This window comes from Oncorhynchus keta, chromosome 18, assembly GCF_023373465.1.
Source record: "Oncorhynchus keta strain PuntledgeMale-10-30-2019 chromosome 18, Oket_V2, whole genome shotgun sequence".
Classification (NCBI taxonomy): Eukaryota; Metazoa; Chordata; class Actinopteri; order Salmoniformes; family Salmonidae; genus Oncorhynchus; species Oncorhynchus keta.
This window is the reverse complement of record NC_068438.1, coordinates 54554803-54579768: the sequence shown is the minus strand read 5'-3', so window position 1 is coordinate 54579768 and position 24966 is coordinate 54554803. Positions and strand designations below refer to the sequence as shown.

The 24966-nt window shown below is 45.8% G+C and overlaps 1 protein-coding gene across 1 annotated transcript; it reads left to right on the top strand.

The window, feature by feature from the left end:
- Positions 1-20026: 20026 nt before the first annotated feature.
- On the top strand, positions 20027-22866 carry LOC127909048 (loricrin-like). Its single transcript, XM_052468916.1, has 3 exons — positions 20027-20049; positions 21404-22060; positions 22116-22866. The coding sequence occupies exons 1-3, from the start codon at positions 20027-20029 to the stop codon at positions 22864-22866; spliced, it is 1431 nt and encodes a 476-aa protein (XP_052324876.1).
- The last annotated feature ends 2100 nt before the right edge of the window (positions 22867-24966 follow it).

Here is a 24966-nt window from a genome sequence, read left to right as displayed (position 1 = left end):
ATAAATATAGAGGATCTGATTCTGGTGACGAGCTTGATGCTCCTTTACAATAAATATAGAGGGTCTGATTCTGGTGACGAGCTTGATGCTCCTTTACAATAAATATAGAGGGTCTGATTCTGGTGACGAGCTTGATGCTCCTTTACAATAAATATAGAGGGTCTGATTCTGGTGACGAGCTTGATGCTCCTTTACAATAAATATAGAGGGTCTGATTCTGGTGACGAGCTTGATGCTCCTTTACAATAAATATAGAGGGTCTGATTCTGGTGACGAGCTTGATGCTCCTTTACAATAAATATAGAGGGTCTGATTCTGGTGACGAGCTTGATGCTCCTTTACAATAAATATAGAGGGTCTGATTCTGGTGACCAGCTTGATGCTCCTTTACAATAAATATAGAGGGTCTGATTCTGGTGATGAGCTTGATGCTCCTTTACAATAAATATAGAGGGTCTGATTCTGGTGACGAGCTTGATGCTCCTTTACAATAAATATAGAGGGTCTGATTCTGGTGACGAGCTTGATGCTCCTTTACAATAAATATAGAGGGTCTGATTCTGGTGACGAGCTTGATGCTCCTTTACAATAAATATAGAGGGTCTGATTCTGGTGACCAGCTTGATGCTCCTTTACAATAAATATAGAGGGTCTGATTCTGGTGACCAGCTTGATGCTCCTTTACAGTAAATACAGAGGGTCTGATTCTGGTGACGAGCTTGATGCTCCTTTACAATAAATACAGAGGGTCTGATTCTGGTGACGAGCTTGATGCTCCTTTACAATAAATATAGAGGGTCTGATTCTGGTGACGAGCTTGATGCTCCTTTACAATAAATATAGAGGGTCTGATTCTGGTGACAAGCTTGATGCTCCTTTACAATAAATATAGAGGGTCTGATTCTGGTGACGAGCTTGATGCTCCTTTACAATAAATACAGAGGGTCTGATTCTGGTGACGAGCTTGATGCTCCTTTACAATAAATACAGAGGTTCTGAGGTTGGAGAGGTGTTCTGGTAGGTTGGAGAGATGTTCTGGTAGGTTGGAGAGATGTTCTGGTAGGTTGGAGAGATGTTCTGGCATGTTGGAGAGATGTTCTGGCATGTTGGAAAGATGTTCTGGTAGGTTGGAGAGATGTTCTGGCATGTTGGAAAGATGTTCTGGTAGGTTGGAAAGATGTTCTGGTAGGTTGGAGAGATGTTCTGGTAGGTTGGAAAGATGTTCTGGTAGGTTGGAAAGATGTTCTGGTAGGTTGGAGAGATGTTCTGGTATGTTGGAAAGATGTTCTGGTAGGTTGGAGAGATGTTCTGGTAGGTTGGAAAGATGTTCTGGTAGGTTGGAAAGATGTTCTGGTAGGTTGGAAAGATGTTCTGGTAGGTTGGAGAGATGTTCTGGTAGGTTGGAAAGATGTTCTGGTAGGTTGGAAAGATGTTCTGGTAGGTTGGAGAGATGTTCTGGTATGTTGGAAATATGTTCTGGTAGGTTGGAGAGATGTTCTGGCATGTTGGAGAGATGTTCTGGCATGTTGGAAAGATGTTCTGGTAGGTTGGAAAGATGTTCTGGTAGGTTGGAGAGATGTTCTGGTAGGTTGGAAAGATGTTCTGGTAGGTTGGAAAGATGTTCTGGTAGGTTGGAGAGATGTTCTGGTATGTTGGAAAGATGTTCTGGTAGGTTGGAGAGATGTTCTGGTAGGTTGGAAAGATGTTCTGGTAGGTTGGAAAGATGTTCTGGTAGGTTGGAAAGATGTTCTGGTAGGTTGGAGAGATGTTCTGGTAGGTTGGAGAGATGTTCTGGTATGTTGGAAAGATGTTCTGGTAGGTTGGAGAGATGTTCTGGTAGGTTGGAAAGATGTTCTGGTAGGTTGGAAAGATGTTCTGGTAGGTTGGAGAGATGTTCTGGTAGGTTGGTAGTCTAAGGTTAATAATTAGACTCTCTCTCTCCCCCCTCCCTCCCTCCCTCTCAGTGCTATGTAAAGTGTTTACAATGCAGAGGGAAGAAAACGCTTCTGATAGATGTGTACCAGCTGTTATCACAGCAGACGTCCAACCACAACTCCATGACTAATCACTTTAGTTTATCAAGACAAAACCCACTCCTCACTAATTACCCACACAATGAATTACACTGTTGGGCTTCATCCCAAATGACACCCTATTACCAAGTAGTGCACTACCTTTGACCAGAACCAATAGAACCGATAGGGTAATGCACTACTTTTGACCAGAACCAATAGGGTAGTGCACTACTTTTGACCAGAACCGATAGGGTAGTGCACTACTTTTGACCAGAACCGATAGGGTAGTGAACTACTTTTGACCAGAACCAATAGAGTAGTGCACTACTTTTGACCAGAACCAATAGGGTAGTGCACTACTTTTGACCAGAACCAATAGAGTAGCGCACTACTTTTGACCAGAACCAATAGGGCAGTGCACTACTTTTGACCAGAACTGTATTCTATGTTACAGGAGATATGTGAACTCAACCAAAACATGTTCGATTTTACAACGGGACTCTAATGGATTTATTCCGATCGCTTACAGTTTATTCACCGTTAGTCAGCACCTTCATACGAAATCATTGATTAGATTTTATTAAGTGGATATTTGGGGCTGTGGGAAAAGAATAGAGCAATGGGCGAACACACAAACAACAACAGGCTGCTGGATGGAGGACCATTCTTGAGCGTTGCAGTTCTTGACACAAACCGGTGCGCCTGGCACCTACTACCATACCCCCGTTCCAAGGCACTTAAATATGTTGTCTTGCCCGTTCACCCTCTGAACGGCACACAGACACAATCCATGTCTCAATTGTCTCAAGGCTTAAAAATCCTTCTTTTACCTGTCATCCTCCTAACAAATGAGATATATAAAATAAAAACTTCCATCAAGTGTTGCTGTATTGACGCTCATATCTGAGAGGAAGAGGAAGGAATGACGAAGGAGCCGGGATTCAACCCTTTTGTGGAGAGATCACATTCACTGTAAGCATTGTAGATGTTCAATCTCGATTGAAACCTGAAATTTAGTCAAATTAACCAATACTTCTGCACTAGAAATGTCCCATGAGTATACACATACAGTCCATAACATTGATGTTGGACGTAAATATGAATTTATTAATAATGATACACTACAATACAGTATAGTTTTAGAAGAGATGTTTATTATTTAGTCACAGTAGTAGCAGATGTAGGGGCAGTCCACAGTGAAATACTTCAGCTTTGAGCTCCGACAGTGCAGGTGTGAATTAAACAATAAAACATTTACAATATAGATATGTTTACAACTTTAGATAATGATAAATATAATTGTCCGTTGGGGTGGGGGGGTAAGGTGTAATGGTTGAGTGTAACACTGAAATAATGACACTGAACTGCTCTTCTGCGTCTGTGTCTCGCCGTCTTGATCCATCTGCGTAGGTTGTAGGTCGTAGGTCGTATGTCGTATTTGTAAAAAAAAAATACCATACAATAGTCCCCCGTGTCACCTTGTCGCGTTTATAAGCAGCATCTCTCTCATCTTTAGTTTCCTGACAAGGTTGCCATCAATTCACGTTTTTTTATTCGGTTCGTTTTGAAAAAACACCGTCGGTATCACATCGCCACGTACGATGACTGAGTCGGCGTATTGTTTTTGATGAATCCGATGATTGGGAACCATATTTAGGCAGCCATATTCTTTGAGTGTTTCGTGGGTGATTGTTCCTGTCTCTGTGTTTGTTTTGCACCAGATTAGGCGGTTAGGTTTTCGTGTTACGTTTCTTGTTTTTGTATTGTTAGTTTTTCATCTTTATTAAAGATGTATAAAAATGACCACGCTGCATTTTGGTTTCACTTTTCACCGCAAGAAAACCGTAACACTGGAACATGTTACGAGATCAAAACAGTCTTGAAACATGGATTCTGATTGATCAGACCAGCGTTGGACAGACCTGACCACGGGAAATTCACTCGAGTCTTCGTTTTCTAGGTGGGAAGGAGCAAAATGGAGTCATGGTCAGATTTTCCAAAAGGAGGGCGGGAGATGGCCTTATACCCATGTCGAAAAGCCATGTAGAGGTGGTCTAGCGTAGAATCTCCGCGAGTTGGACAGTCAATGTGTTGATAGTAATTCAGAAGTACGGTTCTCAAATGACTTTGGTTGAAGTCCCCTTTAATAATGAACGCTGTCTCCGGGTACGCGGCCTACAGGTTGCTCAGTGTCTAATGAAGATCTTTGAGAGCATTTTTACTGTCGGCTTGGGACGGGATGTACACAGCCGTGGCGAAAATCCCTGAAAACTTTCTTGGAAGGTAAAAACGGTGACATTTGATGACCAAGTATTCCATCTTGGGAGAGCAGAAGCTCGCAAGGTCCTGTTGTACCCCCCACATACCATATGCTGTTGGTCATGGTTTGCCTTTCCACCTTTATTCTTGCCAGAGAGAGCCCGCTTGATATCTACTTGATGAACTGTAAAACCCACTGGTTGTATGTGATCCGTATGGATGTCGGAGGAAAGCCAAGCCTGTTGCAGAATCTGATGTCCCCTCTGGAAGGAGATCCTCGCTCTGAGTTCGTTAAGTTTTTTTATGAATTATTGAAGATGGGCGAGCAGTGTGCTCGGTAATGGAGGACGGGTCACCCAGAGTCTTAATCCCACTAAGGTACAGTACATTAAAGTATAGTACAGTAGAGTTGAGTACAGTACAGTAGAGTATAGTAGAATACAGTACAGTATAGTACATCACAATGTGGGGCGGCATGGTAGCCTAGTGGTTAGAGAGTTGGACTAGTAACCGGAAGGTTGCAAGTTCAAACCCCCGAGCTGACAAGGTACAAATCTGTCGTTCTGCCCCTGAACAAGGCAGTTAACCCACTGTTCCTAGGCCGTCATTGAAAATAAGAATTTGTTCTTAACTGACTTGCCTGGTTAAATAAAGGTAAAATAAAATAAAATAAAAAAACAATAGAGTAGAATACAGTACATTAAAGTATACAACAGTAGAGTTGAGTACAGTACAGTAGAGAACAGTAGAATACAGTACAGTATAGAGTACAGTACATTAAAGTATAGTACATTAGAGTAGAATACAGTACAGAGTACAGTACAGTGCAGTACAGTATAGTACAGTATAGAATGTGTACAGTATTTTGTAACGTTACAGCCTTCTAACATTCTAAAATTGATTACATTTTATTTTTGCCTTTGTCTATCTACACACAATACCCCATAGTGACGTCACAATATCCCATCATGACAAAGCAAAAATAGGTTTTTAGAAATGTTTTATTCAGTATTCAGACCCTTTACTCAGTACTTTGTTGAAGCACCTTTGGCAGCGATTACAGCCTTGAGTCTCCTTGAGTTTGATGCTACAAGCTTGGGATACCTGTATTTGGGGAGTTTTCTTCTCTGCACTTCCTCTCAAGCTCTGTCTGATTGGATGGGGAGCGTCGCTGCACAGTTATTTTCAGGTCTGTGTACAGTATCTGTCCAATACAGTATAGTACAGTATATTATAGTATAGTATGTGTACAGTATAGTACAGTATAGTAAAGTACGGTATGTGTATAGTATAGTAAAGTACCGTATGTTTACAGTATAGTACACTGCATTGCAGTATAGTATGTGTACAGTATAGTACACTATATTACAGTATAGTATGTGTACAGTACAGTATAGTATGTGTACATTATAGAACAGTATAGTACAGTATAGTACAGTATAGTACTGTACAGTATGTGTACACTATAGTACAGTATAGTACATCACAGTAGGTGTACAGTATAGTACAGTATATTAACGTGTACAGTATGTGTATAGTATAGTACATTATATTACAGTATAGTATGTGTACAGTATTGTACACTATAGTAAAGTACAGAACAATAGAGTATCATAAAGTACAGTATAGTACATTATATAATGTGTACAGTAAAGTACATTATAGTACAGTAGAGTACAGTCTATCACAGTATATTACAGTATAGTATGTGCACAGTATAGTAAAGTACAGCATGGTACAGTATAGTATGTGTACATTATAGTAAAGTACAGCATGTACAGTATAGTATGTGTACAGTATAGTAAAGTACAGCATGGTATAGTATAGTATGTGTACAGTATAGTAAAGTAAAGTACAGAATGGTATAGTATAGTATGTGTACTGTATAGTAAAGTACAGCATGGTACAGTACAGTATGTGCACAGTATGGTATAGCATAGTATGTTTACAGTATAGTACAGTATAGTACAGCACAGCATAGTATAGTACTGTAAGGTATGTTTACAGTATAGTACAGTAAAGTACAGTACAATATACAGTAGTACAGTACAGGATAGAACAGTACAGTTTAGTACATTATAGTACAGTTTAGTACAGTATAGTGCAGTATAGAACAGTACAGTAAAGTATAGTACAGCATGTGTACAGTATACTAAAGTATAGTACAGTAACTCTCCCAATATGAAGCTAACTCAATATGTTAGCTTTATTTCTTTCCACAGGGCCGTGGGGTGAGACAGGGATGCAGCTTAAGTCCCACCCTCTTCAACTTAAATATCAACAAATTGGCAAGGGCACAAGAACAGTCTGCAGCACCCGGCCTCACTCTACTAGAATCTGAAGTAAAATGTCTACTTTTTGCTGATGATCTGGTTATTCTGTCCCCAACCAAGGAGGGCCTCAGAAGGTGGGGGGAAATGAACTATATTCTGGTAATCCGACCAATTGAACATATGCGGTGGTACTTAACGAATATGATGTCAGTTCGGTTGTCATCTGAGACATTCTCATCAATGATAAGATGACAAACAGTGGAAAGTCTACACATCAGAGTTATCGGATTCACGTGAAATTGTTGTTCAATTTAAATGTTTGAATATTAAATTATTCGTGATGGGATGAAATGTGATTTTAGCTTCTAAAATGTGAGAATTGTTTTTTCATGAGTGAATTCGGCCCGACTCAGTGGCCCGCCCACGTGAAGAGACAGGTTGTAAACTATGAAACACCCCCTTTTCTCCCTTCCTATATAAAGCCTTGACGACAATATAACCTCCTGTTCCGAGGATGTGAGGACGTCGGTCCGATTGTCAGAATGGTTCAGATAATAACTACAGAACGAAGCCAACATCAGCGTGAGCTTTGGTTGCGAATGGTATGAACTTTGAACTCTTATTCACTACAGAAGTGATACCTCCTAGCCGTTGAGTTAGCAGCAGCAGCTGCAAACGCAGGGTAGGAAGGAACAGACAGAGTATCCCGTCTACCACACAACGACTTTACTACAACGTATCCAATTGACCACCAGAGACATTCTTCAAAGGACAAAGGACTCGGTTTGGCAACACGGCCTTCCATCTACCACCAACCTACTGAAGCGCAGCTCAGAGTAAATATTTATTGCATTTTCTTCGTTCCTCAGTCTTTTTCCAAATGGGCGGTAATTTAGAATGCACAAGATACTGTATTTTGTGTTTGATTTTCTTCCCTATTTTTAGGATTATTTTGCACAGTTGGTCTTCCGTGTTGTTTTACTCAGTCTTCCCGCGCTTTCATCTTTCCCCAAACCCTCTGCGCCTGATATTCTTTTGCTTTGACTAACACAGACTGTCATATCTGGTCCGCCGTAGGCAGACATAGCTCTAGGGATCAAAATGAGGTGGAAACTGAGCTGCACTTCCTAACCTCCTGCCCAATGTATGACCATATTAGAGAGACATATTTCCCTCAGATTACACAGACCCACAAAGAATGAAAAAACAAATCCTATTTTGATAAACTCCCATATCTACTGGGTGACATTCCACAGTGTGTCATCACAGCAGCAAGATTTGTGACCTGTTGCCACGAGAAAAGGTCAACCAGTGAAGAACAAACACCATTGTAAATACAACCCATATTTATGCTTATTTATTTTCCCTTTTGTACTTGAACTATTTGCGCATAATTAACAACATTGTATATAGACATAGTATGACATTAGAAATGTCTTTATTATTTTGAAACTTTTGTGAGTGTAATGTTTACTGTTCATTTTTATTGTTTATTTCACTTTTATTTATTATCCATTTTACTTGCTTTGGCAATGTTAACATATGTTTCCCATGCCAATAAAGCCCCTTGAATTGAAATGTATTGAATTGAGAGAGCAAAGAGAGAGATAAAATACATTACGAACCTAAATGAACCTAAATGAATCATTATTTCAAGATGGATGATTCATTTTGAAAACAATCTGACAGAACATGCATTTTCAAGGACATCTATGACGTTGTGAATTTTAAAGATATCAGCCCGTGTTCTTTAAACTGGGCTCTTAGATCTAAATCAATCTGAAAGATATGAGCCCGTTTAAACAGCTCTTTAAACAGGGTGATGCATACAAACCCTTAGCTGTGATGTTACACCATGCTGAGTTCTCCAACACAATGTCACTGGCTTTGTCCCAAATGACAGAATATTTCTTATATAGTGCACTACACTGTAACGCAAAAAAAATATAAATTATACAGTAATTTTCTCTATTAACAACAGTAAAATACTATGAAATGTTTTACTGCAGCATACTGTAAATGATATCAGCGTGTTATTTTCAGAGAGACGTTTTTGCTCCAGTGTTTGCATCAGAACTTCGTGGTGCATCGGTAAGTCGTTAGCTTCAGGAGCCTATAATCAGTTTGTGCTCCATCTCTCTCCACCCCTCCTCCATCTCTCTCTCCACCCCGTCGTTAGCTTCAGGAGCCTATAATCAGTTGGTCCTCCATCTCTCTCCACCCCTCCTCCATCTCTCTCTCCACCCCGTCGTTAGCTTCAGGAGCCTATAATCAGTTGGTCCTCCATCTCTCTCCACCCCTCCTCCATCTCTCTCCACCCCTCCTCCATCTCTCTCTCCACCCAGTCGTTAGCTTCAGGAGCCTATAATCAGTTGGTCCTCCATCTCTCTCCACCCCTCCTCCATCTCTCTCTCCACCCAGTCGTTAGCTTCAGGAGCCTATAATCAGTTGGTCCTCCATCTCTCTCCACCCCTCCTCCATCTCTCTCTCCACCCAGTCGTTAGCTTCAGGAGCCTATAATCAGTTGGTCCTCCATCTCTCTCCACCCCTCCTCCATCTCTCCACCCCTCCTCCATCCCGTCGTTAGCTTCAGGAGCCTATAATCAGTTGGTCCTCCATCTCTCTCCACCCCTCCTCCATCTCTCCCCCCCTCCTCCATCTCTCTCCACCCAGTCGTTAGCTTCAGGAGCCTATAATCAGTTGGTCCTCCATCTCTCTCCACCCCTCCTCCATCTCTCTCTCCACCCAGTCGTTAGCTTCAGGAGCCTATAATCAGTTGGTCCTCCATCTCTCTCCACCCCTCCTCCATCTCTCTCTCCACCCAGTCGTTAGCTTCAGGAGCCTATAATCAGTTGGTCCTCCATCTCTCTCCACCCCTCCTCCATCTCTCTCTCCACCCAGTCGTTAGCTTCAGGAGCCTATAATCAGTTGGTCCTCCATCTCTCTCCACCCTCCTCCATCCATCTCTCCACCCCTCCTCCATCTCTCTCTCCACCCAGTCGTTAGCTTCAGGAGCCTATAATCAGTTGGTCCTCCATCTCTCTCCACCCCTCCTCCATCTCTCTCCACCCCTCCTCCATCCCAGTCGTTAGCTTCAGGAGCCTATAATCAGTTGGTCCTCCATCTCTCTCCACCCCTCCTCCATCTCTCTCCACCCCTCCTCCATCCCGTCGTTAGCTTCAGGAGCCTATAATCAGTTGGTCCTCCATCTCTCTCCACCCCTCCTCCATCTCTCTCTCCACCCCGTCGTTAGCTTCAGGAGCCTATAATCAGTTGGTCCTCCATCTCTCTCCACCCCTCCTCCACCCCGTCGTTAGCTTCAGGAGCCTATAATCAGTTGGTCCTCCATCTCTCTCTCCACCCCTCCTCCATCTCTCTCTCCACCCCGTCGTTAGCTTCAGGAGCCTACGATCAGTTGGTTCACGTCATGTCATGCTTCCCTTTGTTGCCTTCAAGTTGACTATTGTTCTAAAATGAAATATATGGTATTGTTTAGGATGCTTAAGACAGAAGCTTATACTTATACTAAATACAAAATACAAAATAATAAATAATAAAAGGAATAATTAGAACAACACTGCAGAAAGTGTGGTTTCACATAAAACAATTAGTCTTCAAAGGAATTCAACCACATCCCTGAATGTTTATACATATTTATTATTTTACTCTACCTGGTATACTACCAGTCAGATGAAGCTTTTAGTAAATATTCCTAACTATATTTGCAAGTACTGTGTCCGTGTTTGAAAGCAGCCAGGACTTAGAGAAAACACTGGAACCAGTTGGTAGGATCTCAGACGGTTTGAAAAACACGTAATCAAACAGACGACATTGATGACGTACTTCTGATAACGTGATACAGGCGTCGGCACACTGGTTCCAAGTTAGCTGCTTCGCGATTTCAAAGCATACCTCGGGGTTCTGGTATCAAACCTAACATCACTACAGTCCCTTGGACTGTCGGCGTTCAGCAGTGAAAACTCCTTTGAGTCTGCTGGGGACTCGCGTGCTATTAAGTGTAGTGTTCGTAGTTGTCCTTTGAGTCTGCTGGGGACTCGCGTGCTATTAAGTGTAGTGTTCGTAGTTGTCCTTTGAGTCTGCTGGGGACTCGCGTGCTATTAAGTGTAGTGTTCGTAGTTGTCCTTTGAGTCTGCTGGGGACTCGCGTGCTATTAAGTGTAGTGTTCGTAGTTGTCCTTTGAGTCTGCTGGGGACTCGCGTGCTATTAAGTGTAGTGTTCGTAGTTGTCCTTTGAGTCTGCTGGGGACTCGCGTGCTATTAAGTGTAGTGTTCGTAGTTGTCCTTTGAGTCTGCTGGGGACTCGCGTGCTATTAAGTGTAGTGTTCGTAGTTGTCCTTTGAGTCTGCTGGGGACTCGCGTGCTATTAAGTGTAGTGTTCGTAGTTGTCCTTTGAGTCTGCTGGGGACTCGCGTGCTATTAAGTGTAGTGTTCATAGTTGTCCTTTGAGTCTGCTGGGGACTCGTGCTATTAAGTGTAGTGTTCAAGTTGTCCTTTGAGTCTGCTGGGGACTGTAGTGCGTAGTTGTCCTTTATGCTAAGTGTAGTGTTCGTAGTTGTCCTTTGAGTCTGCTGGGGACTCGCGTGCTATTAACTGTGTAGTGTTCGTAGTTGTCCTTTGAGTCTGCTGGGGACTCGCGTGCTATTAAGTGTAGTGTTCGTAGTTGTCCTTTGAGTCTGCTGGGGACTCGCGTGCTATTAAGTGTAGTGTTCGTAGTTGTCCTTTGAGTCTGCTGGGGACTCGCGTGCTATTAAGTGTAGTGTTCGTAGTTGTCCTTTGAGTCTGCTGGGGACTCGCGTGCTATTAAGTGTAGTGTTCGTAGTTGTCCTTTGAGTCTGCTGGGGACTCGCGTGCTATTAAGTGTAGTGTTCGTAGTTGTCCTTTGAGTCTGCTGGGGACTCGCGTGCTATTAAGTGTAGTGTTCGTAGTTGTCCTTTGAGTCTGCTGGGGACTCGCGTGCTATTAAGTGTAGTGTTCGTAGTTGTCCTTTGAGTCTGCTGGGGACTCGCGTGCATAAGTGTAGTGTTCGTAGTTGTCCTTTGAGTCTGCTGGGGACTCTGCGTGCTATTAAGTGTAGTGTTCGTAGTTGTCCTTTGAGTCTGCTGGGGACTCGTGCTATTAAGTGTAGTGTTCGTAGTTGTCCTTGAGTCTGCTGGGGACTGCGTGCTATTAAGTGTAGTGTTCGTAGTTGTCCTTTGAGTCTGCTGGGGACTCGCGTGCTATTAAGTGTAGTGTTCGTAGTTGTCCTTTGAGTCTGCTGGGGACTCGCGTGCTATTAAGTGTAGTGTTCGTAGTTGTCCTTTGAGTCTGCTGGGGACTCGCGTGCTATTAAGTGTAGTGTTCGTAGTTGTCCTTTGAGTCTGCTGGGGACTCGCGTGCTATTAAGTGTAGTGTTCGTAGTTGTCCTTTGAGTCTGCTGGGGACTCGCGTGCTATTAAGTGTAGTGTTCGTAGTTGTCCTTTGAGTCTGCTGGGGACTCGCGTGCTATTAAGTGTAGTGTTCGTAGTTGTCCTTTGAGTCTGCTGGGGACTGGTGCTATTAAGTGTAGTGTTCGTAGTTGTCCTTTGAGTCTGCTGGGGACTCGCTATTAAGTGTAGTGTTCGTAGTTGTCCTTTGAGTCTGCTGGGGACTCGCGTGCTATTAAGTGTAGTGTTCGTAGTTGTCCTTTGAGTCTGCTGGGGACTCGCGTGCTATTAAGTGTAGTGTTCGTAGTTGTCCTTTGAGTCTGCTGGGGACTCGCGTGCTATTAAGTGTAGTGTTCGTAGTTGTCCTTTGAGTCTGCTGGGGACTCGCGTGCTATTAAGTGTAGTGTTCGTAGTTGTCCTTTGAGTCTGCTGGGGACTCGCGTGCTATTAAGTGTAGTGTTCGTAGTTGTCCTTTGAGTCTGCTGGGGACTCGCGTGCTATTAAGTGTAGTGTTCGTAGTTGTCCTTTGAGTCTGCTGGGGACTCGCGTGCTATTAAGTGTAGTGTTCGTAGTTGTCCTTTGAGTCTGCTGGGGACTCGCGTGCTATTAAGTGTAGTGTTCGTAGTTGTCCTTTGAGTCTGCTGGGGACTCGCGTGCTATTAAGTGTAGTGTTCGTAGTTGTCCTTTGAGTCTGCTGGGGACTCGCGTGCTATTAAGTGTAGTGTTCGTAGTTGTCCTTTGAGTCTGCTGGGGACTCGCGTGCTATTAAGTGTAGTGTTCGTAGTTGTCCTTTGAGTCTGCTGGGGACTCGCGTGCTATTAAGTGTAGTGTTCGTAGTTGTCCTTTGAGTCTGCTGGGGACTCGCGTGCTATTAAGTGTAGTGTTCGTAGTTGTCCTTTGAGTCTGCTGGGGACTCGCGTGCTATTAAGTGTAGTGTTCGTAGTTGTCCTTTGAGTCTGCTGGGGACTCGCGTGCTATTAAGTGTAGTGTTCGTAGTTGTCCTTTGAGTCTGCTGGGGACTCGCGTGCTATTAAGTGTAGTGTTCGTAGTTGTCCTTTGAGTCTGCTGGGGACTCGCGTGCTATTAAGTGTAGTGTTCGTAGTTGTCCTTTGAGTCTGCTGGGGACTCGCGTGCTATTAAGTGTAGTGTTCGTAGTTGTCCTTTGAGTCTGCTGGGGACTCGCGTGCTATTAAGTGTAGTGTTCGTAGTTGTCCTTTGAGTCTGCTGGGGACTCGCGTGCTATTAAGTGTAGTGTTCGTAGTTGTCCTTTGAGTCTGCTGGGGACTCGCGTGCTATTAAGTGTAGTGTTCGTAGTTGTCCTTTGAGTCTGCTGGGGACTCGCGTGCTATTAAGTGTAGTGTTCGTAGTTGTCCTTTGAGTCTGCTGGGGACTCGCGTGCTATTAAGTGTAGTGTTCGTAGTTGTCCTTTGAGTCTGCTGGGGACTCGCGTGCTATTAAGTGTAGTGTTCGTAGTTGTCCTTTGAGTCTGCTGGGGACTCGCGTGCTATTAAGTGTAGTGTTCGTAGTTGTCCTTTGAGTCTGCTGGGGACTCGCGTGCTATTAAGTGTAGTGTTCGTAGTTGTCCTTTGAGTCTGCTGGGGACTCGCGTGCTATTAAGTGTAGTGTTCGTAGTTGTCCTTTGAGTCTGCTGGGGACTCGCGTGCTATTAAGTGTATAATTTGCAACATGTTCGTAGTGGGGAAAGGTCCGACCTTCATTTGAGAAAATATATTGAACTTGATGCAACTAAAGAAAGGCGTATTACTCTTCATGAAGAAATACAACATTTGACCAAGAGCCTTGAACTGAATAATCTATTATACCATTTAATGACAATGTTGGTACCTTCTGGAAACAAAGCTCCACCCACATCCTGTGGGCTCCTGGATCCTTTCACAGCACTATAAGGATGGGATCCACCCACATCCTGTGGGCTCCTGGATCCTTTCACAGCACTATAAGGAGGATGGGATCCACCCACATCCTGTGGGCTCCTGGATCCTTTCACAGCACTATAAGGATGGGATCCACCCACATCCTGTGGGCTCCTGGATCCTTTCACAGCACTATAAGGAGGATGGGATCCACCCACATCCTGTGGGCTCCTGGATCCTTTCACAGCACTATAAGGAGGATGGGATCCACCCACATCCTGTGGGCTCCTGGATCCTTTCACAGCACTATAAGGAGGATGGGATCCACCCACATCCTGTGGGCTCCTGGATCCTTTCACAGCACTATAAGGACGGGATCCACCCACATCCTGTGGGCTCCTGGATCCTTTCACAGCACTATAAGGATGGGATACACCCACATCCTGTGGGCTCCTGGATCCTTTCACAGCACTATAAGGATGGGATCCACCCAAATCCTGTGGGCTCCTGGATCCTTTCACAGCACTATAAAGATGGGATCCACCCAAATCCTGTGGGCTCCTGGATCCTTACACAGCATTATAAGGCTGCGTTGAGACAATAACCCGAGACCAGCTCAGCTAATCCCTACCATTGTGACGCAGAGTTATCATAATTCTTCAGCAAATGTACATTATACCAGACAGAGGCTTTGGTTGACACAATTTAAAGTCATCTAATTTATGTCCCTCTAACTGCCCTGAATGTTGATCCTACAGCTATTGTATGCAGCAGTCATGTATGTACCTGTGAACCAGATTTATACTGTTAGCACTAAGACGACCCGAGGAGGAAGTCCACTCCGTGCGCTAATATAAATAACCTGAGCATGTCTACCTCTGCTTAGCTTCCCAGTAAAGCAACAAAAAAAAAATCTAGCAAAACACTAGACACAATCATTTGACAGATTAACAGATTATATTCATATTCTGACAATCGCTGAAACTCATTTACATAATACCTTTGATGATACAGTGGTAGAAATTCAAGGTTATAACATCTACAGAAAAGATAGAAATGCCGAAGGTGGAGGTGTTGCTGTTTATATTCAGAACCTCATTCCTGTAAAGAATAGAGAGGATCTCATGTTAAATACTGTTGTAGTAATATGGCTACAGGTTCATCTGCCTCACCTAAAGCCCATTCTGGTGGGAAGCTGCTATAGACAGTCAGTATCTGGATAATGTTAAATACTGTTGTAGTAATCTGGCTACAGGTTCATCTGCCTCACCTAAAGCCCATTCTGGTGGGCAGCTGCTATAGACCACCTAGTGTTAAGAACCTCATTCCTGTAAAGATTAGAGAGGATCTCATGTTAAATACTGCAACCAGACGCTGCATTTGACACATTTATGAAATTGAGTAGCCCAGTTACTAATAAACACGCACCCATTAAGAAAATTACTGAAAATGGTTAAATCCCTCTGGATTGATCAGGAATTGAAAAATGTATGTTTGAGAAGGATGAGGCAAAGGGAAGGGCAAATACATCTGTCGCCAACAAGGAAAACTCCGGCTCCATCGTTCATTGAATCAGACGGCTGATATTGATATTGCCAACTATGTTAATGCTTTTTTTCGTTAGCAAGATGAGCAAATTTAGGGATGACATGCCAGCAACAAACGGTGACACTACACATCCAAGTGTATCGGACCAAATTATGAAAGACAAGCAAATTAAAGAGGTGAAAAAAAATGATTGTTGTCTGCCACTACTATTTGCCACATCTTCATTTTAAGCTACTAGAAAGTGTGTGTATCAGGACACAAGGTGAGACCCAGATGCAGATGGTTGGAGTCTTAGAATATGTATTAATCCAATAGTGTAAGGCAAGAGAATGGTCGTTGATAAAGGTCAAAACCAGTCCAAAAGGTACTGAAGAGCAGGCAGAATGAAGTCAGGCAGCATGGTTAGGCAGGCGGGAAAGTAGTCCAGAGTCAGGCAAGGGTCAAAACTGGGAAGAGTATCAAAAGAGAATAGCAAAAGAACTACGGGAAAAACAGGCTGGTTGACATGACTAACATACAAGATGAACTGGCACAGAGAGACAGGAAACACAGGGATAAATACACTGGTACAGGGAGACAGGAGACAAAGGGATAAATACACTGGTACAGAGAGACAGGAAACACAGGGATAAATACACTGGTACAGGAGACAGGAGACACAGGGATAAATACACTGGTACAGGGAGACAGGAAACAAAGGGATAAATACACTGGTACAGAGAGACAGGAAACACAGGGATAAATACACTGGTACAGAGAGACAGGAAACACAGGGATAAATACACTGGTACAGAGAGACAGGAAACACAGGGATAAATACACTGGTACAGAGAGACAGGAAACACAGGGATAAATACACTGGTACAGAGAGACAGGAAACACAGGGATAAATACACTGGTACAGAGAGACAGGAAACACAGGGATAAATACACTGGTACAGAGAGACAGGAAACACAGGGATAAATACACTGGTACAGAGAGACAGGAAACACAGGGATAAATACACTGGTACAGAGAGACAGGAAACACAGGGATAAATACACTGGTACAGAGAAACAGGAAACAGGGATAAATACACTGGTACAGAGAGACAGGAAACACAGGGATAAATACACTTGAACAGAGAGACAGGAAACACAGGGATAAATACACTGGTACAAAGAAGAAAACACCAGGGATGAATACACTGGTACAGAGAGACAGGAAACACAGGGATAAATACACTGCCTTGACAGGAAAATGAAGATCCACACCTAAACCCCAGGAAGAGTAGCTGCTGCCTTGGCAGGAACTAATGGGGATCCATAATAAACCCCAGGAAGAGTAGCTGCTGCTTTGGCAGGAACTAATGGGGATCCATAATAAACCCCAGGAAGAGTAGCTGCTGCCTTGGCAGGAACTAATGGGGATCCATAATAAACCCCAGGAAGAGTAGCTGCTGCTTTGGCAGGAACTAATGGGGATCCATAATAAACCCCAGGAAGAGTAGCTGCTGCAGGAACTAACGGGATCCATAATAAACCCCAGGAAGAGTAGCTGCTGTCTTGGCAGGAACTAATGGGGATCCATAATAAACCCCAGGAAGAGTAGCTGCTGTCTTGGCAGGAACTAACGGGGATCCATAATAAACCCCAGGAAGAGTAGCTGCTGTCTTGGCAGGAACTAACGGGGATCCATAATAAACCCCAGGGAGAGGAGCTGCTGTCTTGGCAGGAACTAATGGGGATCCATAATAAACCCCAGGAAGAGTAGCTGCTGCTTTGGCAGGAACTAATGGGGATCCATAATAAACCCCAGGAAGGTAGCTGCTGGTTCAGGAACTAATGGGGACCCATAAACCCCAGGAATGTATGCAGCTGCCTTGACAGGTACTAATGGGGATCCATAATAAACCCAGGAAGAGTAGCTGCTGTCTGCTAAATGGGATATAATAAACCCCATTATTATATTATTGCAGGAACTAACGGGATCCATAATAAACCCCAGGAAGAGTAGCTGCTGTCTTGGCAGGAACTAATGGGGATTCATAATAAACCCCAGGAAGAGTAGCTGCTGTCTTGGCAGGTAACGGGGATCCAGTAATAAACCCCAGGAAGAGTAGCCTGTCCTCAATGAATTTCATGGGGATCCATTATTTTATTCAGGGAGATTATGGTAGCATTTATTTTACAGTATAATAGAAATCCCTTTTCATTCATCCATTATTTTATTATAATTATGGTCATTTATTTACAGTATAATACAGTCGATTTTACAGTATAATACAGTCGATTTTACAATATAATACAGTCGATTTTACAGTATAATACAGTCGATTTTACAGTATAATACAGTCGATTTTACAGTATAATACAGTCGATTTTACAGTATAATACAGTCGATTTTACAGTATAATACAGTCGATTTTACAGTATAATACAGTCGATTTTACAGTATAATACAGTCATTGTTTGTCATTGCAGAGCACTTACTTTGATATCGTATTTATATTACAGTAGGTGGGATGGCATATTGCTGCAGAATGGTCTGGTAGCCATGCAGGTTAATTGTGCCTTGAATTCTAAATAAATCATTGACAGTGTCACCAGCAAAGCACCCCAACACCATCACACCTCCTCCTCCATGCTTCACGGTGGGAACCACACATGCGGAGGTCATCCGTTCACCTACTCTGCGTTTGACAAAGACACGGCGGTCGGAACCAAAAATATCTAATTTGGACTCACCAGACCAAAGGACAAATTTCCATCAGTCTAATGTTCATTGCTCGAGTTTCTTGGCCCAAGCAAGTCTCTTCTTCTCATTAGTATCCTTTAGTAGTGGTTTCTTTGCAGCAATTCGACCATTAAGGACTGATTCACGCAGTCTTCTCTGAACTGTTGATGTTGAGATGTGTCTGTTACTTGAACTCTGTGAAGCATTTATTACCAATTTTGCTGCTGTGATGTCACACTGAGGTATTTCACCCTGTAGATACGGGAGTTTATCAAAAATATATTTGTTTTCAAATTCTTTGTGGGTCTGTGTAATCTGAGGGAAATATGTGTCTCTAATATCGTCAGGGGGTTAGGAAGTGCAGTTCAGTTTCCACCTCATTGTGTGGGCAGTGTAGCTTGTCTTGTCTTGTCTGTCTACGGCGGCCTTTCTCAATAGCAAGGCTATGCTCACTGAGTCTGTACATAGTCAAAGCTTTCCTTAAGTTTGGGTCAGTCACCGTGGTCAGGTATTCTGCCACTGTGTACTCTCTGTTTAGGGCCAAACAGCATTCTAGTTTGCTCTGTTTTGTTGTTAATTCTTTCCAATATGTCAAGTAATTATCTTTTTGTTTTCTCATGATTTGGTTGGGTCTAATTGTGTTGCTGTCCTGGGGCTGTGTGGGGTCTGTTTGTGTTTGTGAACAGAGCTCTCTGCCTCTATGAGCAGTGGAGCTTGTGTAATGAAATATGCACGAGTCTTGTTTGAACCCTGACAACACAACCGTATCTGCCAATGACAAACCTGACATTAATTGGCGCCTGCTCTCTCCAGCCCTCCTCCATCTCTCTCCATCTCTCTCCATCATCTCTCTCTCCACCCCCCTCCATCTCTCTCTCTTTCCACCCCCATCCATCTCCACCCCTTCTTCCACCCCTCCTCCACCTCTCTCTCACCTTCTCCACCCCTCCATCTCTCTCTCTACACCCCCTCCATCTCTTCCACCCCTCCTCCATCCTCTCTCTTTCCACCCCATCTCTCTCCACCCCTTCTCCACCCTTCTCTCCACCTCTCTCTCCAGCCCCCCATCTCTCTCCACCCCTTCTCCACCCCTCCTCCCCCCTCCTCCACCCTCCTCCATCTCTTTCCATCCCTCCCCATCTCTCTTCTCCCTCCACCCCTCCTCCATCTCTCCTTCCTCCACCCCTCCTCCATCTCTCTCCAGCCCTCCATCTCTCTTCTCCACCCCTTCTCCACCCCTCCTCCACCTCTCTTCCATCTCTCCACCCCCCCTCCTCTCTCTCTCCACCCCTCCTCCATCTCTCTTCTCCCCTCCATCTCCCTCCTCCATCCTCTCTCTCCATCCCTCCTCCATCTCTCTCCCCTCCATCTCTCTCCTACCCTCCTCCATCTCTCTTCTCCCTCCATCTCTCTCTCCACCCCTCCTCCATCTCTCTTCTCCCCTCCATCTCTCCTCCATCTCTCCTCCATCTCTCTCCACCCCTCCTCCATCTCTCTCCACCCCCCCTCCTCATCTCTCTCCACCCCTCCTCCATCTTTCTCCACCCTCCTCCTCCATCTCTCTCCACCCCTCCTCCATCTCTCTCCACCCTCCTCCATCTCTCTTCACCCCTCCTCCATCTCTCTCCACCCCTCCTCCCTCCTCCATCTCCTCCATCTTCTCCACCCCTCCTCCATCTCTCTCCACCCCTCCTCCATCTCTCTCCACCCCTCCTCCCCTCCACCCCTCCTCCATCTCTCTCCACCCCTCCTCCATCTCTCTCCCACCCCTCCTCCATCTCTCTCCACCCCTCCTCCATCTCTCTCTCCACCCCCTCCTCCATCTCTCTCCACCCCTCCTCCATCTCTCTCTCCACCCCTCCTCCATCTCTCTCCACCCCTCCTCCATCTCTCTTCTCCCCTCCTCCATCTCTGCCCCCATGGGCCTGCAGCTGCACTGGATGTAAAATATGCATAAAAGGGTTTGTGCCTTTTTGTACAGCATGTGTGTGTGTGTGTGTGTGTGTGTGTGTGTGTGTGTGTGTGTGTGTGTGTGTGTGTGTGTGTGTGTGTGTGTGTGTGTGTGTGTGTGTGTGTGTGTGTGTGTGTGATAAGAGCGTCTGCTAAATGACTTAAATGTAATGTAAATGTGTGTGTGTGTGTGTGTGTATCATCATGATGCTATGAAAAGTTTTTTAGTTTTTAAATTCTTAACGCCCGTTTGCATTTGATCAAACCTCAGGGCATAAAACATTACACATAATGAATAGAACCGGGTATTATGGAGAGAACAGGGTATTATGAAGAGAACAGGGTATTATGGAGAGAACAGGGTATTATGAAGAGAACAGGGTATTATGGAGAGAACAGGGTATTATGAAGAGAACAGGGTATTATGGAGAGAACAGGGTATTATGTACAGAGAACAGGGTATTATGGAGAGAACAGGGTATTATGAAGAGAACAGGGTATTATGTACAGAGAACAGGGTATTATGGAGAGAACAGGGTATTATGAAGAGAACAGGGTATTATGAAGAGAACAGGGTATTATGGAGAGAACAGGGTATTATGGAGAGAACAGGGTATTATGGAGAGAACCGGGTATTATGTACAGAGAACAGGGTATTATGGAGAGAACAGGGTATTATGAAGAGAACAGGGTATTATGGAGAGAACAGGGTATTATGGAGAGAACAGGGTATTATGTAGAGAGAACAGGGTATTATGGAGAGAACAGGGTATTATGTACAGAGAACAGGGTATTATGGAGAGAACAGGGTATTATGGAGAGAACAGGGTATTATGGAGAGAACAGGGTATTATGGAGAGAACAGGGTATTATGAAGAGAACAGGGTATTATGGAGAGAACATGGTATTATGTCATACTGATGTTATACCCCATCTCTCTCTCTCTCTCTCTCTCTCTCTCTCTCTCTCTCTCTCTCTCTCTCTCTCTCTCTCTCTCTCTCTCTCTCTCTCTCTCTCTCTCTCTCTCTCTCTCTCTCTCTCTCTCTCTCTCTCTCTCTCTCTCTCTCTCTCTCTCTCTCTCTCTCTCTCTCTCTCTCTCTCTCTCTCTCTCTCTCTCTCTCTCTCTCTCTCTCACACACACAGTCTATATAACAGGTCCCTATCCTTCGCCAGACACAGATGTGACTTAGGGATAATTTGCCTAATGAAAGCATTAGATATGCTGTCAATATGATTATTATAATGTGCCAGGGCAGTCTCCTTCCTGAATGTGGTCAGGCCGTGTCTGTCTCACTTAGAAAAGAGCTGACATTTCTCCTGGACTTGTCTTTGTTCACACCTGTCAGGAGAGACAAACAAGGTGGGGGCTACGAGGGGGCTACGAGGCTGCAGGGGGGCTGCGAGGCGCAGGGGGCCGCAGGGGGGGCTACGAGGCTGCAGGGGGGCTACGAGGCTGCAGGGGGGCTACGAGGGGGGGGCTACGAGGCTGCAGGGGGGCTACGAGGCTGCAAGGGGGCTGCGAGGCTGCAGGGGGACTACGAGGCTGCGGGGGGGGGCTGCGAGGCTGCAGGGGGCTACGAGGCTGCAGGGGGCTGCGAGGCTGCAGGGGGCTACGAGGCTGCAAAGGGGGGCTGCGAGGCTGCAGGGGGGCTGCGAGGCTGCAGGGGGGACTACGAGGCTGCAGGGGGACTGCGAGGCTGCAGGGGGGCTACGAGGCTGCAGGGGGACTACGAGGCTGCAGGGGGGCTACGAGGCCGCAGGAGGGGCTACGAGGCTGCAGGGGGACTACGAGGCTGCAAGGGGGGAGGCTGTGAGGGGGACTACGAGGCTGCGAGGGGGACTACGAGACTGCAAGGGGGCTGTGAGGCTGCAAGGGGGGATGCGAGGGGGAACTACGAGGCTGCAAGGGGGAGGCTGCGAGGGGGACTACGAGGCAGCAAGGGGGAGGATGTGAGGCTGCAAGGGGGCTGCGGGGGGGACTACGAGGCTGCAAGGGGGAGGCTGTGAGGGGGACTGCAAGGGGGCTGCGAGGCTGCAGGGGAGGCTGTGAGGCTGCAGGGGCTACGAGGCTGCAAGGGGGTACGAGGCTGCAAGGGGGTTACGAGGGGGGGGACTACGAGGCTGCAGGGGGGCTACGAGGCTGCAGGGGGCTGCGAGGCTGCAGGGGGGGAGGCTGCAGGGGGTACAAGGCTGCAGGGGGCTACGAGGCTGCAGGGGGGGGAGGCTGCAAGGGGGCTGCGAGGCTGCAAGGGGGGAGGCTGTGAGGCTGCAAGGGGGCTGCGAGGCTGCAAGGGGGAGGCTGCGAGGGGGGGACTACGAGGCTGCGAGGGGGAGGCTACGAGGCTGCAAGGGGGACTGTGAGGCTGGGGGACTGCGAGGCTGCAAGGGGGAGGCTGTGAGGCTGCAAGGGGGGCTGCAAGGGGGAGGCTGTGAGGCTGCAAGGGGGAGGCTGCGAGGGGGACTACGAGGCTGCAAGGGGGAGGCTGCGAGGGGGCTGCGAGGCTGCAAGGGGGAGGCTGTGAGGCTGCAAGGGGGGCTGCGAGGGGGACTACGAGGAAGCAAGGGGGAGGATGTGAGGCTGCATGGGGGAGGCTGCGAGGGGGGATTACGAGGCAGCAAGGGGGAGGCTGTGAGGCTGCAAGGGGGACTACGAGGCTGCAAGGGGGCCTGCGAGGCTGCAAGGGGAGGCTGCGAGGGGGGGACTACGAGGCTGCGAGGGGGATTACGAGGCTGCAAGGGGGGCTGTGAGGCTGCAAGGGGGGCTGCGAGGCTGCAAGGGGAGGCTGTGAGGCTGCAAGGGGGGCTGTGAGAGGGGACTACGAGGCTGCAAGGGGGAGGCTGCGAGGGGGCTGCGAGAGGGGGACTACGAGACTGCAAGGGGGACTACGAGGCTGCAAGGGGGCTACGAGGCTGCAAGGGGGACTACGAGGCAGCAAGGGGGAGGCTGTGAGGCTGCATGGGGAGAGGCTGCGAGGGGGGGACTACGAGGCAGCAAGGGGGAGGCTGTGAGGCTGCAAGGGGGATGACTACGAGGCTGCAAGGGAGGGGCTGCGAGGCTGCAAGGGGGAGACTGTGAGGCTGCAAGGGGGATGACTACGAGGCTGCAAGGGGAGGCTGCAAGGGGAGGGCTACGAGGCTGCAAGGGGGACTACGAGGCTGCAAGGGGGGACTACGAGGCTGCAAGGGGGGTTACGAGGCTGCAAGGGGGGCTACAAGGCTGCAAGGGGGCTACGAGGCTGCAATGGGGGCTACGAGGCTGCAAGGGGGGGACTACGAGGCTGCAAGGGGGAGGCTGCGAGGGGGACTACAAGTCTGCAAGGGGGCTGCGAGGCTGCAAGGGGGACTACGAGGCTGCAATGCAAGGGGGGGACTACGAGGCTGCAAGGTGGGGACGACGAGGCTATTTCTGGGTATAGTATAGTATAATACACTATCTGTTACATCATGCTCCAATACAGTAGCTGTTATATCATGCTACAATACAGTAGCTGTTATATCATGCTACAATACAGTAGCTGTTACATCATACTACAATACACTAGCTGTTATATCATGCTACAATACAGTAGCTGTTACATCATGCTACAATACAGTAGCTGTTACATCATGCTACAATACAGTAGCTGTTATATCATGCTACAATACAGTAGCTGTTATATCATGCTACAATACAGTAGCTGTTATATCATGCTACAATACAGTAGCTGTTATATCATGCTACAATACAGTTGCTGTTATATCATGCTACAATACAGTAGCTGTTATATCATGCTACAATACAGTAGCTGTTATAGCATGCTACAATACAGTAGCTGTTATTACATGCTACAATACACTAGCTGTTATTACATGCTACAATACAGTAGCTGTTACATCATGCTACAATACAGTAGCTGTTACATCATGCTACAATACAGTAGCTGTTACATCATGCTACAATACACTAGCTGTTATTACATGCTACAATACAGTAGCTGTTATATCATGCTACAATACAGTAGCTGTTATTACATGCTACAATACACTAGCTGTTATTACATGCTACAATACACTAGCTGTTATTACATGCTACAATACAGTAGCTGTTACATCATGCTACAATACAGTAGCTGTTACATCATGCTACAATACAGTAGCTGTTACATCATGCTACAATACACTATCTCCTCTGTAGCATGTAGGATAGACCAGCCACACCCAACCAAGGGGATAGTTAGGGATGGATATACCGTGTCTTGGCTATCTTTAAGCGATGGCTTTTTTCTAGCCACTCTTCCATAAAGCCCAGCTCTGTGGAGTGTACAGTTTAAAGTGGTCCTATGGACAGATACTCCAATCTCTGGTGTAGATTTTTGCAGCTCCTTCAGGGTTATCTTTGGTCTCTTTGTTGCCTCTCTGATTAATGCCTTCCTTGCCTGATCCGTGAGTCTTGGCAGGTTTGTTGTGGTGCCATATTCCTTCCATTTTTTAATAATGGATTTAATGGTGCTCTGTGGGATGTTCAAAGTTTCAGAATTTTTTTTATAATCCAACCCTGATCTGTACTTCTCCACCACTTTGTCCCTGACCTGTTTGGAGAGCTCCTTGGTCTTCATGCTGCCGCTTGCTTAGTGGTGTTGCAGAATCTGGGGCCTTTCAGAACAGGTGTATATATACACTGAGATCATGTGACAGATCATGTGACACTTTGATAGCACACAGGTGGACTTTATTTAACCAATTATGTGACTTCTGAAGGTCATTGGTTGTACCAGATCTTATTTAGGGGTTTCATAGTAAAGGGGGTGAATACATATGAACGCAACACTTTTTGACATTAATCATTTTTTGAAACAACTTATTTTTTCATTTCACTTAATAATAACCCATTTATTTTGTGTATGTCCTCTACATGAAATCCCACCCCAAA